The sequence below is a fragment of the Stegodyphus dumicola genome, chromosome X1 (genome assembly GCF_044657685.1).
Source record: "Stegodyphus dumicola isolate Sdum_Otavi_A_Nest chromosome X1, ASM4465768v1".
NCBI lineage: Eukaryota > Metazoa > Arthropoda > Arachnida > Araneae > Eresidae > Stegodyphus > Stegodyphus dumicola.
In genome coordinates this window covers 24,581,128-24,601,811 of record NC_140780.1, presented here as the reverse complement: position 1 = coordinate 24,601,811, position 20,684 = coordinate 24,581,128, and the positions used below count along the sequence as shown (strand labels likewise).

Genomic DNA, 20,684 nt, shown 5'->3' with positions numbered 1-20,684 from the left:
TTTCTGTTAACTTCATGCAGATTCCCTTTTACATTTATATATGTATATCTACATATATAAGAAAAATAGATAGTTCTAAATCAAACGACTTATCACTGTAGGCATGTCTTTAAAAAGTCCCTTATAAACGTCAAAATATGCGGCACTAAGACAAAGCGATGTCCTATAAAGGTCTTATAGATTATTTTTGGCAATATGCACGGCCTCTCGAAAACATCTGAAAAATATCATATCTGACTCTTAAAAATGGACCAGGCGCGTCCTTCTGCTAAATGGTATGCTATTAGGGTAGAACCGAAAATTTTCGTTTTGCATCTCTGGAGATTTGGGATACCAAATTGGAAAAGAATATGATTAGAACTGTCGCCCCATATTATCTTCAAAGTAGGATACTGTTAAGATGGAAGGTAGAACGGAAAACTGCATTTAGCATCTCTAGAGGTTCTATCCGATTTCAAAAAGCTATGATCAGAGGTCTTGTCCTCGCGCTATTTTCAAAATGTTCATCTTTCTATGTGCATGTTCTTTACTATGTGCATAGATAGTGTGAGAAAAGCATATCCAGCCGCAGTTCAAGCAAATCAGTTATTGGCTTTGCATCCAAAGCAGTTTCTCTTGCGTACCAAATCATGCTTAAATGTCGATAATGAGCATCCTGATTACCAGCCCAATCTAAGACTACATCTTTCAAGTATTGAAAATGCACTTTAATTTTGAGCTTTATAATTTCTTAATTCATGCATTGTTTGTTCGTAATTATAGTAAATTCCAAATCAAGGAAGAAGGATTTATTGAATTAATTATTTAGTTATGCTATATTAATCAAGAATTCTTCTACAATTCACATTCGTTTATTCGTTTGTATGTTTTAAGATATAGTGCGAGATTCAGTATTAATTGAAAAGTGTGAGGTTAGCTTCATTTTGTTAAATGCTTGAAAATGTCGAAATATTTACGACATGCTTCATTTAGTTTAACAGATAAACACCTGACACCTTTTATCAGATTTTATCAACTTCATTTAATACCGAGATAATAGTGACAGACTAATACTCTAAAATTTATGAAATATTCCAAGAACTAACATGCACAGATGATAAATTCCTAGCAAAAATTAAAATATTCTTGTACTGGATTTCATGTGTACTTATAAAATAAGAACAACAAGACCACTTTTAGCCGATCAAATCAATCAGTTTAATGACAATAAGTAATTTATGATACATATTTTAGGTAATCATTTTATGCACATACATAAATACAACATGTCTTAAGAAACTTCTTTAAATTTCTGTTGATAGTAAAACATCAATAAATATTACAAGTATTTTATTAAAAAGAATGAAGATGCTAAAACAGTTCTCAAATTCCTTCAAATCAACAGTATAAATTGAAGAAAAAAAAACGAAAAAAAAAAAAAAAAAAAACGAAAAGATATTTAAAAAAATTCTCACTGTCTGACAGAATTCTGAAATAAGATTAACTAACTGATAATATTTGTTGATAAACTACAGAATTAAAACTAAAATATTTTTGCTAAGTCTTGGTAACAAGGAATTTTTTTCATGAAAAATATCAAATTCGGTTTCTTATATCTTGTTATAAGTTTAGCATGTTGCTTTGAGGAAATACTTGGTTTTTTTAAAGTCTTAACACTACTCGTGGTTTCTGACTCATAAGAATATATATATGGCAATATATGGCAGAAAATAATCAGAAGACTTAAAACATTTGAAATGTTGTATTTCTTGGATGGCAGAAAACTGTTAAATACAAATCTTTTACACGCCTAAAAACGGAAATCTAATGAGGATATGAGCATTTTGGAGAATTAAGCTTTCATCTGATGTGTGAAGAGCTCGGAATTAATTATTTTACATTTTGAGAAAGGTGGTATGCCCTATTAAATAAAATAATATAGCAAAACAGCATTATTATTTAAATTTCGAATAAGTACGGAATCTAGCTTAGCAATACCACTAAATTTCATGCTAATGCTTACAAATGACCCCAAAGCAACAAGTTTAATATAAGTAAATATAACACTTACAAATCATATGTATCAATGTACTTTGTGCTAAAACATTTTCAACAATTCTTTCGAAGCATGGCTGCTTCATACGAATATTTCGTTTTTTATTTACCGAAATTTAAGTTTACTATACACTTCTGATTTTATAAATAATGGATAGGTAACTGATTTAAAAACGATTATTAAAAGTAGCAAAAATCTTTTATTATTATTATTCTTTACGTAAAATTTGGAGAAAATCTGATTTTTAAAAAACATAGAACTTTAAAACAATTATCAGTGATTCATGTTTAGAAAGGTGTTCGACAATTATGGATTATCAAAGATTCATCAGCGTAACTTCAGAATGAATAATTAGCTAAATAGTTAAAACTATTAATATTTTGTATGATGAAAATGTTATTAACAATAGTCTTTCCCTTGAAAAATGACTGGGCTTATCGTTTTATTGTTAGTTGCAAACACTTACTAGATTTGACTGTACGAAATGCCATAACCATTTAGGGAAAAATGGAATTTAGGGAAAAATGGAAAACAACTGCAGATAAAAAAACAAATGATCTCTCTCTCTCTTTTTTTTTTATTCAAAAGAAGCTTCATCAAATACTTCGAAAGTATTTATTGTCCCAGGAAGCTCTTCATTTAATATAATTGACTTTTTATACTATGCACTACATACCTGACCGTCACAGGCTGCAGCTGAATTTAATTGTAGTTTAGTGCAGTATCTACGAAAGAAATTTTATTTTAGCTTCAGCTTATCATACTGCTTCAATTTCCTTGCTAAATTTCTCAATGAAGCAAAATCCAACCAAAATGAAATGCTTTTCCGTTAACATACCGTGCTGGAGCATCTGGCAGTCCAAAATTAGCTTAAGTATAAATTGAAAAAAAAAAGAAGAAGAAGAAGAGAAAGAAAGAATGTTTTATCAATAAAAATTAATTCCATCAATCTAAAATAGTAACGCTGTGAATTTATAAAAGTCTCTTGTGAAATTCATAATATATTTTATAAACTTCTTTTCCTCTTCCGAGATTTCCCAACTAGAAATGTATTTAATTCATAAAAGGTCAGAATTAAACGAATCTTAGAATGATCACTTCATCTCCTTCGTAGGGAGTAGAAATCAGACAGTAGTTGAAATACTAACTGTGAACTGTGATTTTACTAATGCAGAGTAAAGAAAAAAATGTAATGTTAAAAATTAAATCAAAAAAATTTTTAAAAACATAAAATGCATAAATAATTGTCAGCTTAAATGTAATTTAACTAAAATCTTCTCTTCTTTTATAGGCTTCTGAAAAACTTTATTAGTAAATTAATTCAAAGGACTTTTATTTGCGAATTCAACTTATATTGTACGAGGACAAAGTACCTTTACAGAGTTCCAAAACTTTTTTTTTCCTTAAGGTCTGAATCTTCGTTGTTTGAGACATGTAAGCTGAAAATTGGTAAATCAGGTACTATCATGTCTGTCTGCATTTCATACTTGCAAACATAACTAGGAGTATTATAAAACATTTCTGTTGATTTTTGCACAATGATAATAGACAAAACACCATATTTTAGTCTAAACACCATATTTTAGTTTTATAACTGAGCACAAACTATTGTATTCGTAATCAATAAGAAAAGGATTATTAATCAATGTTATGTAATAAATAAATACAGCTGTTAGCTATCAAATTTTTAAAAATTGAGAAAATATACAATTCTTATGTTTGTGGATTCTTATTTAGTTAATACTCCAAGTTATTTCAAATTGATAACAGCTATTTCGTGACTAGGATTATCACCAACTAAATATCTTCAAGGTGCTATAATTATAACCAAACATACTGAATACATATGAAAGGAATATGTTCGCCTTGAACTAATTCTGTGAATCAACATTGTATTGCACTACATCTGAGTTTCGATCAGAATAAATTTATTGCTATGAATTTCCTATTAAGTAGTCATCTTTTATACAGACACACAAACAAATAGTTGCACTTAATAATGATTTACAAAGTAACTTTTATTAATGCGAATAACTGATGAACACTAGCGTTTCCGTAAGAATTAAATATCTAATGAAGATATGATACTTTGCCAGACTTGTACATATGAAGAATGAGTAAATGAGTGAATGAATTTGAACATCATATAAAACAGTAAAGATTATACAACAGGAAAAATTACATAATATTCTCATGAACCAGTAGAAACGAAATACAAGCAAAGGAGCTGTTTCTAAATCTTGACATCATTAGAAGATAGGTAATCATTTCATATGTTTTGTAAATGCAAGTCTTTGCCCCTGTCATGTTTTATACAATCAAGAAAAAGAGCCAGAGACCGACACAAACATTTTCTTCCTGTTCCTTCTCATGTATAGAATTTCTCCTCGCTTTTCCGTTAGTTTTAATATATATTATTATATGTATGTATATAAATAGGATAATATCTAATACATTTTCACAACAGTTTGGCTTGTTTCAGTACTATATAACGCAACTATATAATGGCAATAGATCTACAAATTCAACATTAAAACTAGGAAGGATCAACAACTTCAAGAACGTGTCGGTTCTCCAGATTAACAAGTCCCAGGTAAATATTACATATAATAGAAGTACAGTTTCATCAATAAATGAATGAGAATATCAATAAAAAGGATGTCTAAAACACGATTTCATCTGCCTTCCAACACACGAGTTTCTCTTTCTGAGCGTATTTATTTTTCTATATGTATGCCGCTATGAACACTAACCCTTTATAGCAGGGTTTCTTAAACTTTCTTCAGTCGTGACCCCTTTTTATAACTGAGATTTATTCGCGACCCGCAGGACCCTATAATATTTACAAAAATTTTGTGGGACCCCATAAATATTGCGCAAATCCGACACACGCGTGAGTGAAGCTGTTAATTTTTTCATTTGTACTGTTTTATACTTTTGCAGTTTTATGTCATTAACTTTAATTTCTAATTTTAAGACATAGAACAATGTGAATTTTAAATAAGTAACAGACGAAAGACATAGAACAATGTGAAATTTTAAATAAGTTGTAGCGTCGCGCGTCTCCAACTTGCACGCAACCAAGAGGTGACTGTGAAAACTGGATAAAAGACAGAGTCTTGTTAAGGGTTTAAGTCCCTTTTTATTCAACGTAATAAATTACAAGTGCGTGCTCTTGACGCTCACAAACTGCGCCAACTCGGCTGTCAAATAAAAATAATAACCTGAAAAGAAACTAAAGACAAGACTCTAACTACGAGGCTCTCTAAAAGTAACTAACTCACCGCGTTTTACAATACCGCTGCTAATTCAGCAAACTTGAAGATCACTTGAACGATTAACACTACTTCCAGGCAAGCACACAGGCCGAAACGCGGGGTTCTTCAATTTCTGGCCAACTACCTCCGCGCTCGTGAAGTAAGAATATCACACCTCGAACTCGTTCCTTTCTATTTAAATCAGAATACTTCCGCTGATAATTTGAATCCTTGCGCGTTCTACTAAAATTTACATACTCTGGCATTGGCAGTTCCAGGGGAAAGTAAGGCTTGACAGAAAAGATAGTTTAAACTTAAAATAAATGTTAGTTAAAATAAATATAAACCCTACAAAGTAACAGATGAAATGACAGCGTCAAGTGCCAAGCAAGGAAAATGAACGTTTATATTATAAGGAGAAGACGTCGAAACATTTTCGTTTTTTTCTTTGTCTTATCTTTATCTATTTTCAGATACGTTATGTAAAAATATTTGGTACTTGTAAAATTATTATAACAAGTTAAAGAAATATCAGAACTGCTAAAATTTTTGTCGACCCCCTGCTGCAGGTGCCGCGACCCACAGTTTAAGAAACTCTGCTCTACAGCATAATGCTATATGTAACTAATGCAGTGAACCAACCCTAATGAGTAATATCAGGATCTTACTTTCACTTGTGACTTGCATAAAAGCATGTCTCTTTGCTGCATTATTTTATCAGATTACTTCTGATATTTGAACAATTATGTAAAATATGATAGCTTGCTTGTGTAGGTAGGACGTATAATTCAAAAGAATTTGCTGTTTAAATGTTATTTGATAACAATGACAGAAAATATTATATATATTTTATACTAGATTTTATAGAAATGGTACAATACAGTATGATTACGTACAATATTAGTGGCGCATTAAGAAAGGAAGTCTGGGGCCTCAGATGGCACTTTTAAGGGATGGACATTCTTGGACTACTTCCTAATAGAAAAATTTATTTGCGGAGTTTTATGTTCTCTTCAAATACAGTTTTATTTTCTTTTTAGAAATATAATGTTTCTCACGATCACCGTTATGTTGATAGGTAGAAATAGACTTCCATCTAATAATAATTAAGGGTGGAATTTTCCTTCGGTCCCGGACGGTACCTGACATTTAATATGCCATTGCAAGCTGCAGAAATAGTATTCATAAGGAACGTGACTTTAGCTTACATAGGTATAATAATCAAGAATATATATAATTTTTAGAAGCTTTGTCGAAGAAAGAAACCTTCTTGCATGTATGGATGTATTAATGTATTTACAGACAAACATGTTTTAAGATAAAAACTCTTTGCTATGCTAAGATTTTATACATTCAATAAGTAAAGTACGAAAACCTATGAAAACGAGTTTTCAGTGGCAGTCTCCCGTTATATTTTTCGAATACTTTACATAAATTGGATATGTAACAACCCAAGAACGGAATTATATTACACAATTTCTTACCTAATTATAAATTATTAATAACTGCATTATAAAAGCACTACAAAATGCTATTGGGTTGTTGGAATTGAAATGGCAGTTTCCTTGTCAAGGACACTTTGTATCGTTCTGGTGCATTTTATACAGTATATGAATTTTATACTTCCTACAATACGGAAGGTTAAGGATGATACAATAGTACTACTAGATATCCTTTACTAACAGTAGAAAGTACGATCAAGCTAAACTGAGACGTGAATATAAGTCAAATGCTTGTGAATTTCCTTTACGATTTTTAACTTAAATATTCTATAGTTAAAATATCAAAAAGCATAACAGTAACTGTTGAGGAGAAAACTAATCAAATAATATACGCTTTCATTTGAATTAGCTGATACGAGTCTTTAAATGAAACCCGTGGCCACATTTTTTGCCCATTGGATCCTATTGAATTCAGAGTTATCACTGAATCGGATCCAAATAAACTGGAGCAAAAATGCTCTAATCAACTAAGCTCCACATTTTACAGCCATTGGCAAGGTAAAACATTTTGATCAATAATTGCTACATTGGATAACGCAAGGCGTATCATACTCTATTCAGAAGATTGTTCCCTTCAGAATAGAAGAAAATGAAAAGGATTTACGCAGTGTGTTGTGACGGATGTTGGGAAGCGGATCCTATATGTTAATCATACACGTTCAGTTGAACTGATCACGCGTTTCGCGATATCAACCGGCTGTGAAACCTGCCATACCTTGTTTAATCCCCTGCCTATTCATTTTTATTATCACATTTTCTATGTATGGATAATTTTCTACCCAAGACAGCCTTCAACAACAATTTAGCATTTACCAATTTGAATATTTCACGATAGTTATAATATCAAAATTTTTCCAAATTGTCAAGAAAGATATTCTTAGAATTTCCCACATTTATTGAAGAATTTGTAGATGTAACTAGCAATTATTTTCATTAATCAATTACGTTGTATTTTCTCACAGGATTTTATTTCCGCGTGTGAAAAATACTGGTCATTTCAAGTGAATCAACCCAAAGCATTAACTTAACAAAATCAAAAGATATGCTTAAAATTTGTAAAATTCACTGCTAGTAATTTTTATAGAATACTTTCCATCCAATTAAGTATTAAATAAATTACCATAACATCGCCGAATACAGTTAATTGCTAATCGATATTTAAAGCGTAATAAAACTATAGTATTTTAGTTAAAATGAATAAGAAGTATACTATCATAAAGAACACCATCAATTTAAAAGGAAAGCCCATTATAATACTGAATTTTAAAGGAAATGTTATAAACTAAATTAAAAGCATTTTAGGCATTTTCTTAGTTCTTAGTACTTCATTCTATGAGATTTCATATCCTAACTACAGTCAAGCAAAACATATCCTATAAACTTCTGTATATGGGGGGGGGGGGAACTGATCTTAACACAACAGGTCATAAATTAAATCACAGCAGAGTACAGCATTTCAGTCTTCCATCAAAGTTTGGCACGACAGAGTCGCATTGAGATTACGACAACACTTTTAATACACAGTGTATGAATGAATTATAGAAGTTAAACAATGCAACATGTAAAATTTCATTTCCTGGGCTTTTAACTTCCATTTAACAATAAATAATATCGAATGAAAAGTTATGACTCTAATGTCGCAAGACACTTTCGTGATTGTCTAGATATTCATCCATGTTTATTTCTACTTTGAAATATTAGCTTTGTTTCTTATGCACATAAGTAGAGCTAGGAGGAAGAATTCTTACTACTGGATCACTTCATTTGTCAACACCAGGATATTTTGTACATTTAGAAAGTAATGATTCGAAGATTCCGGTTTAATTGATGGAAAATAAACAGGTCTAAACAGTAGTTTCTCTAAATATTCGGGCAGGAGAGCCTGGGTGCTTCACATGTATAAAACGGCTGAATGAAGTGGTGTTTTTTGAAGCTGGGAAAGTCACACTGATACGAGGAAGGTTTAGATGCTTTTTACCTGTGGCGGTGGAAGGGACGCAAGATTCTTCATGTGTGATTTCTATGAAAAGAAATAATAATTAGGAATTTATAATTATATTAAAAAAATTATATGACATTAAAAAGACTAGTGCAAAATGCATCGTATAAACACAGTTAGAAAATGCACACACAATTAGACACGAGTATAAAATATAGATAAATTAATAATCTAATCATATATACACAATTAGAAAAATAATAAATATATCATAATAAAACATTTAACAACGATTTATAAATTAAAAACACAAACAACTTGCTCAATGAAGCATTTGTCAGGCAAATGTTTGCTGAATGAAATTACAGTCCACCATGAAATCTTGAATGAACTTTCAATTAAAGCTTCATTCAGTGGAAACATATTCCATGTTTTTAAAAACTACAGCTACCAATGGTTAGCTTACACTTATTTCTACTCAGATGAAAGTCGTCGTTTCCAGGGATCAGTAGTCTTAATGTTAACTGCTTGTATAATCTGAGAAAGCCAGTCTTTGAACAAATCGCGGTTTTTTATAATGTTTGGGCAAAGCTGCAGAAAATAAACCTCTCACAATATACAAAGGACGCTAAAACACTTATAAACAGCATTTTAAGTATGTATGCCAAATTAAATAAGTTGATAAATTCCATTTTGAATCAAAAGTTAAAGTATTGAGATAATGCTATAGCATAAGCTTCCTTCACGCTTTATGGCATAACTAAATAATACTATCCTCTTTGTCGTATTACATAGATTTAACTTAACTTAAGTGTTGTATGTTTTCCATCATGTTATCAATAAAAAAAACTAATTGAAAAACAGAACATTCTAAAAATTTTCAATTGTGTCAAAAATTCTTGTATTTTGAAAGTTCAGTATCATTAATCAGCTGAAATGAGAAGTTAAGGGACAACTTCTACATCATAGAGAAGAAAACGTAAGATGATATAAAACTAAAATTTATCCCGTAATCAAATCTAACACAACAATACAAAACAAAACGGTTAAAAATAAATGAAATTGTAAAAGTAGTAGGGAATCATAAATGAAAGGCATGCACAAATTTTTGGAAAGAAATATTTTACGTGTGTGATAATATGGATGGGCAAACAAGTCAGTTCTCATTACAACGGTAAGATCTCGGCTAAAACATTTTTGTGCAGTAGTAATAAAAAAGTAGCACACATTTATGACTTCCAAAATGTCAGATCTCTGAATGTGTCTAAAAAAAGTCAATTAACGAGTGTCAAAAGAAGAACAATTTAAAATTATAGTTGTTTATTAAGAAAGAAAATTTCTTTGCTTCTAAATAGGAAAAAACTGAGGATCGAAATGCAAGTTTACAGAAAAGAGCTCTAACACGATTTCGGAGCCGAAAATATGTCATTATAGAGCAAATAACAACGCAAATAATTAAGGAAAACACGTTTACCGAGAACACCATAAAGGATTAATTTATGGTGCATATTGCAAAATATGTTATAATATATTATTTTGCATTATTATTTATATTTCGCATATTGAAAAATATGCACTATAAATTGTGTTTGGGGGCATATTGCAAAATGCAAACTTTTATTTATTTATATCGAGAGAAAAAAAAAAGAACTCATAAAATGATGCAGAAAATAAAATCGGGGTCGTGTTTAATTTTATTAATAGTTATTTTATTTTGTAAACCTTTCCTGAATTCTCTTACTTCCCCTTTCCACATCAAGATATGATCGATTCTGTTGCAAAACATGGTGTTTACAGTTGAACATTCTTCAAGAACGCATGCATTCAAAGGAGAGCTCAGTATTCCTTAACACTTTGTTTAACGTGAATGTTATTCTTTCTACGCGACAAGTTATTTTCTTCAACTGTTTAAATGATCTCAATAATGAGTGAAAAATAAATAAGATAATTTTCTAAAATCCAAGCAGGTTAATTACCTATGGCAAAGAAGGCGAGGCACTCGGTTTCGAAGTATTATCGTAAAAAAAAATTGCAGGACATTATATTAATATAATTTCATATTTTCTATTTAAAGTGGCCTACTATTTCCTCTTCCATCTTTAGAAATGAAAGATAATTTACAAGCTGGGTAGACAATATCGCAGAATGTACTTTATATATAACATACACATGAATCATTCTACAATGAAGAAACGTTACTGTTCAGGTTACTTGCTTACTCACGGTGGACATCATATTAACAGATACACTAGTACAGATGTCTGGTGTTTAAATTACTTTGTTTACTCTTATCTTTTATAGATGCTGTATGTCTATATTCCTATACATACATTTAAGAATAGTAGTAGGTAGGAACATTGCAGCAACCTTGCTAAAACGTTACCAGGAGCTGTAGCTCCACGAAATGTTGTCACATAGTACTAGATAAACAATAAGAAATTTGCCTGGTAAAACTGGAAAAACTGTATAAGCGCGATAAAACTGCCAAATTTTAGTGCTGGAAGACTTGCTAATGCACGAAAAAAATTAATTAATCTGACCGTTGTGTAATGTGAAAAGTTAACTCACATAAAAAATAGATGGACGGAAAAAAAAAATATATATATATATATATAAGGAAGTTACAAAAAACATGGATTATAAATGTCAATATATAAAATGCCTATACATAAAAAATTAAAATTAAAAATTGCCAATATATAATATGCCTATACATATTAATTAAAATCAAAATTTAAAAAAAAATATAATAAAGACACAAAAAGCATCAAAAACTAGCTACAAAAACAATAATTAAATAGCGGAAAAATGGTAAATTAGCCCACTCGTACTTACATATATTTAAAAAATTAAATTTAATTTTAAACTTTAAAATTAAAATCATACTCAGATACACCTAACTAGAACCAAAACGAAAGTCTTCGTTAAAAATATTGTAAGAAATTGCTACATAAAACTGATATAACTTTGTAAAAAATAATTAAAGAATTTTGCTGTAAAATTAAAAACAAAATTATAATCGAGAATAATTTAAAAAATAATCAAATACAGCAAAGTAAAATAAAAACGAAACTCGATCCAAACAGCGCAAATAACTACTACAGCAGCTTTCAGCGCGTGATTTTGCTTTCCAGGTTTTTAGAATTTATCCTTTACTATTTTTATTTCTTATGCTATAAACTATATCTACGAATGCAGTTAAGAGAATATACAAATTTAAAAAAAGTATGAATTTTTCCTAAATGCGCATTAAGCTGCAATAATTAAAATGTAGTTCAAACGTAAATGCAAGTTTTCTAAGCAAGTAGAATAGAAGTATTTAAATGCAATAAATTTCCCTTATGATAAGCTAATGAAACGATAGATTAAGACGCAAATTAAGAGGAATTTCCTTTATGTGAAATGTAAAAGGGGGAGATAAAAATATATGTGAAAGAACCAAAACAATCCGCAAATTCCCTTTTTTCGTTCCTTTTTCAATTTATGATTTAATAGGCATTTCTAAATCTTTGACGCAATTTAATCTTTTATTGCATTTGCTCTGGATGATAGAAATCCATTATATTAAATACTTACTATTTCTGCTTATTAACAAGCTTGCATTTACATTTGAAAAAAAATATATATATATATAGCGTATATATGCATATAAAAATTAATTTCAGTCAAAAATAATAAATTTAGAACCTAAACAACAACAACAAAAAAAAAAAAAAAAAAAAAAAAAAAAAAGGACAAAGAAATGAAATATAAATCAGTATAATCCCTAAACCTCCCAATAAAAGCGTAAAAATATTTTTACTTTTAAAGTTACTTGCTACCTTTAGGAAAATGTTGTTTCATTGATTTAAAATTGAAAAAAATGAAATTGCGTTATTAGTTGGAAATCTTGATGATCTATGACTAATGAAAAAAAAAAAAAAACTTAAATACAATCAGAGTTTTTTATCGTTCACTCACCTGCTACACTTCCCGCTTTACAGCTGCTACTTTGTAGGGCTTCCCTTAGTTTATTTAACCTATTATTCAAATTTTTATTATCTTTCCTGAGCTCCTCAACTTTCCCTCGCATTTTCTCGCCAGGATGTAAATTTAGAGTTAAGTGAAGTGAGTATTTAAACGGGTGAATCTTGGAGTTTAATTCAGAGCGTGCTTTTGCTAGCCAGTGCAGGTTTCGTTTCTGACCTTGCTCGTACGCTGATACGCCTGTCAGCCGCTTGAATAATTATCACGCCTGTTAAGTTGTCAAGTCAATCTAGTTTAGCCGTAAGTGCTACTCAAGCAGTAATCTTTTAGATTTGGGTTTATTGTGTTACAAATTCTTAGTTTCCACCGCAAGTTGTCGGTGTTATTGTAAAGCACGAGGTACGTATCTTTCTGTTCACAGTTGAAATTAATAAAGGGTTATTTTCATGCTAGAATATAAATAACGATAATATTTTATATTACTTGAAGAGTTAAAATTCATTTCAACTATTCTTTGCTTAATTAATCGTGGGACAAATTATATTTGATAAAAGGATTCAGAACATCGAAATTCTAGTTCTAGTTTCAATTTAATGATAAAAAAAAAATGGTTTGTAACATTTACCATAACTTCATTTCTTTTCTGAAACACACAATTGACAGTTGTTGGTAAGCAATCGCCCACGCTGCAAGTTTCTCCTCCAAGTTTTAATTCCACGTAGGCTAACGACGTAAACTCAAGCATATGACTATTATTTGAAATGAATAAAATGAAGCTTGAAATTTACATCATTCACAGTTTCGTTCTAAAGCGTACAGTAACACGCTGTACTTATTTCTAAGATGTAGTCATATTTTTGACTCACGGGTACAAACTCAACGACAGGATGAGTCTGTGCAAAACTATGCAGAGTGAAACATTGATGGCATTTTCATTTGTATCAGATTCGTTGAAATTTGTCTCAATAATGAGTCAATGTTTTGCTCTCTGACGAGAATCAATGCAATCAATAATGAGATTGTAGCAATCGATATTCATCTAATGTGAATAGTTAAAGCATATCAGCAGAGAAATATACAAGAAAGGTATCGTTGCAGTGGTGTTGGTGGATGATGATGTGGGGCGGATCATAACCATGGACCTACTGAGCTACAAGTACTGAGCTATGGTATTTCGCAGTAGGGAATGTCCATCACAATTCGTGATGGGCATATTCCCTAGGGCGAAATCAAATTGCCTCGACATTGATAGATAGCTTTTTATCTATGTGTAACCTATGTGTAACCTTGTTTGCAAAAGATCTGCTCCCATTGCTTTAGTTATATTGTTATTTATTTTCTTGTGTTAGTATCAAGGGATAGACTATTTGTCATATTTGTTTCTATTCAGGAGTCGTTTTCTCTCTATGCACAAAAAGGTAACTCATCCATAAGGTTTGGACATGTGTACACATACATTATATGACATGAACATTATATGTATGATGAAATTTAATTTTAAATTGTCAAACTGTCCATTTTAGTTTGGTTATTCTCTCTTTCTGGCTTAAAACAGAAGAATATTAACAGTCAATTTTCCTGAAATGTGACGTTCTAGAATAAATGTCTGTCACGTGATATTAAATAATGCAAGGATGTATGTACTTTCATGACAGAAAAAATGAAAATGAAATCCCGTAAACAAAGGCATTCAAATCTAAAATTTTAGTAACCAGTAAGATCAAAGTGAAATTATGTGCCTCTATCGAAAAATAAAACAATGCCATCATTCTTATTCTATCATAGTTAACATAATGTTTTCTTCTTCTAATGCACGCCATCTATTACTGGACGTCTCAGCCTATCTGCTTTTAACATCGGGGAAATTTATGTGAGAAAATTTTAAAATAGGCCCGTCTACTGCATCAATTAAACTGTATATATGCTGTAGAGTTTAGTTGATGCAAGAAGACACTGTACATACTTATAAGTTGGTCAGAAATATGCTTCGTGACAAATGCTGTACGACTATTCTTACTGAAAATGTCCCCATGGTTTCCTATTACAGACGAAAAAACCCTCCAACCATGGCATCATCTACGATACCATATAAATTTATGTTACATGTATACACTCGTGCGAAAAATTAAAAGAATTTGCAAATTATGTCTGTTTTTATGAAAAGTATTGAACCAAGGGTTCAATTATGCTACCGAAGAATTATGCAAATATTCAGATCGAATGTGTAAGCATACACATGAGTGTCTGCGGAGCTTTGATTGTGAAGAGGATATAAGCACACGAGGGGTTTTGGCGATTTGTGTGCTCGTACTCCTTCGCGACATCCACAATGTTTCTCGCTAGAGTTGGGTAAATTGTTAGAGTTGGACTATTAATTTTATCCGATTTAAAGTTAAAATGAGTAGCCTAGAGCGTACGAATAACGGAATGACATGCAGAACTGTCAATAGATTGGAGAAAGACCAATCACAAGTGCGTGTGGCTACCAAGCTTAGTGTAACGCTTAGTGTCGTCTGAAATTTGTGGAGAAAGTTTCAGGACACTGGATCCATATCAAGAAGACCTAGACAAGGTCAACCAAGAGCCACAACGATGAATGAGGATCGTTATTTGGCACTTTCAACGAGGCAACACAGGACTGTTACATTCAAAGCTCTCGCTTGAGCTGTTCGCACATTTTTAGACGATTTTGCTCTGCTATAAAAAAATCGTCTGCTTGGAAATTTGTTTTTAACTGCAACTGTATTTTTGAAATTGTAAATTGTCGTCTTCTACTTGACAGTTTTGTTTTCAAGCGAAATGGCGCTTTTAAAGAAGTAATGGATGGAAAGTTTATAAGGTATTTCTCCCGCCTTCTTAGCATGCCTTCGTAGTGTAATCGTCAGCACACTCGGCGTGTATTTGAGAGGTCCGTGGTTCGAGTCTCGACGAAGGCATTGCTCATTTTTCACGTCCCTCAGCATCAAATATCCTAATGTCTCTACAAGTTATGTTTGTGATCTTTCCGAAGAAATTTACTCATATCTAGATATTAAAAAAGGCAGTAAAAGTCATGGTTTCTCGATATTTAAAGCTACAATAGGTAATATTGTGAACAAGAAAGAAAAACACATCAGAGTTTGGCTTCAAATGGAGAAATTGCTCCAAATACATATCCAAAGAAAAGACAGAATGTTTCGAATGTTGCTAAGGTAAGATTTTTAATGCTAAAAGAAATCCGACAAGTCAAAGGAAGTTTCAAAATCATTGTAATGCTGAGTTTCAACTGTAAACAAAGTTATTAATGCTGAATCTTAAAAAGGCGAAAAACACTAGTGTGCATCGTTTTTCTCCACGACAATTCGCAAAATTCTTTATGGGAACACTTATCCGAACAAAACTGGACAAATGTTGTCACAATAGATGAATCTTGGGTGTATTTAGATGACTACAGTAAAAAGAGATCCATTTATATCATTAAAGAGGAGAAAAATATCTTAAAACGTGATTCAAAGAATCTAGAAAACGTTTTTCAAAGAGATTTACGATTGTTGCTGATTTTTCATATAACGCCAAATTTGAAATGAAGAGAGTGGAGAAAAATGTTAAGATCAACTCCAAATATCATCAGGAACACATAATGCCCACAGTGCTATCAATCAATAGATATGTATCAAGACAAAGTAAGCAATCATACATCAAAATCCCCTATTAGTTTCCTTAAAAAAATGGAACAAGAAACTGCTATTAAGGCCATACCCTTCACTCATATCCCTGCTAAATCACTTGATGTATCACCTATATATTTCTGAACTTTTTGGACTTTTAAAATGCGGATTGTCCAAACGTCGATCTACAACCCTCCTTGGACAGGAAAGTTGTTCATGAGGAATGGGATAAAATACCTCTTCCGATGATACAAAAGACTTGACTGTCTTGAAAATTACGTCGTGGAAAGATAGTAATCAAAGAGAACACGTAAAACACAAAAATGTTTGGTAAAATATTTCTGTAAATGCAATGAAACTCGTCTAAAAATGTGCGAACAGTCTCTGTAGATCCCGAGTTTCACAGTCTATAACTGCCCGAAGGCTTCATGCAATAGTACAGTATGCCAGAAGGTCCACTGTTTGCGTCCCAGTCACTGCAGCGCACAAGAGAGCGCGTTTAGCATGTGCAGACGACATGCAATTTGGACGAGACATCAGAGAAGCACTGTGCGTTTCACAGATGAGTCGAGATCCAGCCTGGACACTGATTCTCGGAGTACCTGTGTCTGGAGAGAGCCTGGAGCACGATGCCCTCCTCCCTCATCGGGGAAAAGTCTCATTACGGTGGTGAAGTAATGGTTTCGGCAGGCATTATGTTGGGCAGCCGCACACCCCTGCATGTGTTTGACAGAGGCTTCCTGACTGCTATATGAGTTATAGAGAGGAGATATTAGAGCCTTAAGTTCTACTTTTCAGGGGTGTAGTTGATCCTGAATTCCTGTTAATTGACGACAACTTTCGTATACATTGGGCTCAGCTGCTTCGATGATTACCTAGAAAGTGAGGATATTCATCGCATGGATTGGCCAGCCAGATTTCTTGACCTTAACCTATACAACATGTCTGAGACGCTTTTGGGAGGGCAATTTCATCTCGCCATCCCCCATCGAGAATTATCCCTTAGTTGAAACTGCCTTGCTGCAGAAATAGGATCGACTGCCACAAGGACCCCTCAAGTATCTCCCGTCCAGGATGTCGTTATGCTGCGTGACCTGTCTGGTTGTACCCCATATTACACTCATTATCTGGTAGATAACCCAATTTTAGACATCGCTGCATGTGAATTTCACTGATAATCATGTGTACATAAAATTACTTTTGAGTTATATGTCTCTTTTCTGCTATAAATGTATATTCATACAAAACGTCATTAAAATCTATCCATTAATTTGTTTCAGAAATTGGAATAATGTGTAAATTATCTTGATTTTACTCATAGGATATATAGAAACAGGACAGCCAGTTTACCTGCCATTGAACTGGCATTAATGAAGTCGTCTCCATTGCTAAATTTGCTACATTTGCCTTCGTGGTGCAACGTTAGCACACTAAAAAAAAAAAAAAAAAAACACTAATGACTTTACAATGATATATTTTATTTCCCAGAACTATTATTAAGTCGTCTAAAGATAGACTCAGTGTTTACTAATTGATATTTTATCAGCACACATTTATTTATTTATTTATTTATAGTTTCGCTATACTGATGGATACCTTCTCTCTTTCTGATGATAAGTAAGGGTTGAAATATCTTATTGATTCCGAAATCTACTCTCGTTGCTTTTCACGGAAATTGACTCTCCTTGCCTTTTCCAGGTTTTCCTCCAGTTCATTTTTCAGGCTAATTTTAATTAAGAAATCATAAGTATGAAAGATGGCTGAATAATAAAAATAAGAATAAAAAGAAAACTACAATAAAGTCACCGAGATGGAAATGCTGTGAATATTCAGGTAAAAGACATCCGCAAACCCGTTACCAAGGGGTCCAGTTTTTCAGTACCACCAACAAATATACTTTAATCAGCGGTGAAATAGATGAAAACAAATTGCCGATTATTTTACTTTATTTATTTTAATATATATATATATAATTCAAGAAACAATAATTGCATTATCACTATACGAAGTTATTTTATGAGGACATAAAAAATATTATAAAAACAAAATAGCTTGCTTAGCTTAACCAATTTAATACTTAATAACGTTTTAGAAATAAACTTTATTGACGTCTTTTAACTTTTTAACAGGTACTCTCTTAATTTTAATTTAAAATATGTGTAATTTTTAATAAGTTTGTAGTGACATCAGGTATTTTTTTTTTTTTTTTTTTTTTTTTTTTTTTTTTTTTTTTGCATGAGGGATGAAAAGATAGCAATCGCCTTCGCCGGGAAACGAACCACGGACCTCTGGAATACCGACCCAGCGTGCAGAACCACTACACCACGAAGGCACACTAGGAAGGCGGGAGAAATACCTTATATACTCCCCCTTTTAAAGGGCGACTGGGGTTTTAGGGGACCCAATCGCCAAATCCTGGGTGTGGAGAATCCTTATCCCCCATCCTTTTAGTTCAGGCGCCACTGCAGAGACATTAGGTATTTTGGAAGCAGGAAAGATGAAAAATGAGCAATCGCCTTCGGGAATCGAACCACGGACCTCTAGAATACCGGCCCAGCGTGCGGAACCACTACACCGCGAAGGCACGCTAGGAAGGCGGGAGAAATACCTTATAAATTATGTAAAATAATTTTTCTGTTAATTCCTGATTTCAGTCAATTTGATTAGCTAATGATGTAATAAAATAAAGCTGAGTAATTAATAAAGTATTGTTACTCTGTTATTAGTAATTACATATAATTAAGCAATGTAATTTTTAAATACGTTAGAAAATAACATAAGAAAATTATGCAATGATCCGATTAAAACCTGTTTTCCACTTTTTAAGATGCTAATTTAATACTTTCCTTTTCGATCAAACACTACGCAGCAACTCAAGCAACAGGCAATTTTTCTTTTTGATTTATACATATTTTATAAGATTTACATAACATTAGTCCCATAACATTGCATTTTGTTTTTGAAGCAAGATAAAAATACAGCAAGAAATAAATCTAAAGGATGGGTATGTAAATCTAGTATATTTTAAGCACTTGCATCGCATCATAAATATTGCTAAAACTTTTTTTTTTTTTTTTATTCTATTTTCAAGTGATGAAGCTTTCCTTTAAAATTATCAAAATGTATCTTAAGCTACATTTTTTATATATTTGGAAATGTATTTGTCTACTTGTAGAGGAATAAAAGAATAAAATTCTGCATTTGTTTCATTACCTATAAATCATCAGCTAGATGTACCTATCTTTCATTGCTTTTTATTTTGAAAAAAATCTGCCTGATGTTGAACGAGAACATTGTTCTGAAACATCCGAATGCAGCTTACTATATTTTGCGCTATTAACTACTCTTTGAGCTACTCATCCAATTATACAAGTGTAATCTACTTTATTTTATCATCCATATTTTGCAATATTCAGCCAATTAAGTAAAATAACGGCATTCATTGAATTCTAATATTAAATAAAATGCTAAAAATATGGAAAAGAATATCGTGTTTAGTAATTTATGAATGTAATTTAAATGCAAATGTAAACACACAGAGATATCAAATGCACATAAGGAAGCGTGAGACCCTCAATTCAGAAATCATTAAATCAGTTCTCATTCTTACCCTGCTTACCATTATTATATGTTAATGAATCAAATAAACGTTTTCATAGCATTCAATTAAAAACTTCGTCCGTAAACCAAGCTGATTCTAAATACTTTAATCATTTTGAGATTCCTGAATTCAAAATTAAATTTCAGACATTTTTTAAAACAGCTTGTGAAACTCTGCTTAAGGTATACATCTGCTTAAGGTTTACATCTGTGGTATCCTTTCACTTTTAAACCATAACTTAATAAAGAATATTATATACTGAAAGAATGGGGAAATACCAAGAATATACAAGTGTTAGAGGCCACTAATCTGATGGTTTAGGATTAATAAATTAACACTATGACATTCATGTTTTGCAGACACAGAATAAGCATATGTATTAATTTTATGAAATCACGATTACAAACTGCTGTATTAGAAATTAGTTCTTTGCAAACATGGTTTTTAATTATAACCCTCTAAGAATTAAGGAACAAATAGCTTCTAGATCATAATTGTTAAACGGGGAGATACTAGTTTTGAAGGTGAAAGCTGCACACATTTCTCCATAAAATTTAAATTTAAATAAATGCACCACTTATGAATATTTTTATATTTTTGAAGGGATGTTTTTGTTAGTAAACAGAAGATACTCTGAATATGAAAATGCTGCTGTCTTTTCATTAAATGGCTAGACATATTTTTAAAAAATAATTTTACAATAAGCCAAAGTTAAAAAAATTAACAAAATAGGTCAT

General features: G+C 31.6%; 1 protein-coding gene across 6 annotated transcripts in view; it reads right to left on the bottom strand.

The window, feature by feature from the left end:
* Positions 1–1,187: 1,187 nt before the first annotated feature.
* LOC118194583 (inositol polyphosphate-5-phosphatase A-like) overlaps positions 1,188–20,684 on the bottom strand; it is a 162,289-nt gene continuing 142,792 nt past the window's right edge. For 5 of the 6 annotated variants that reach the window (XM_085807462.1, XM_085807463.1, XM_085807467.1 and 2 more), the window contains one exon: positions 1,188–8,814. In XM_085807462.1, the coding sequence (XP_085663588.1) occupies positions 8,639–8,814 (176 nt within the window). In that variant the 3' untranslated portion in view covers positions 1,188–8,638. The remainder of the gene's footprint in view (positions 8,815–20,684) is intronic. The other variant, XM_085807465.1, reaches the window with a different exon arrangement.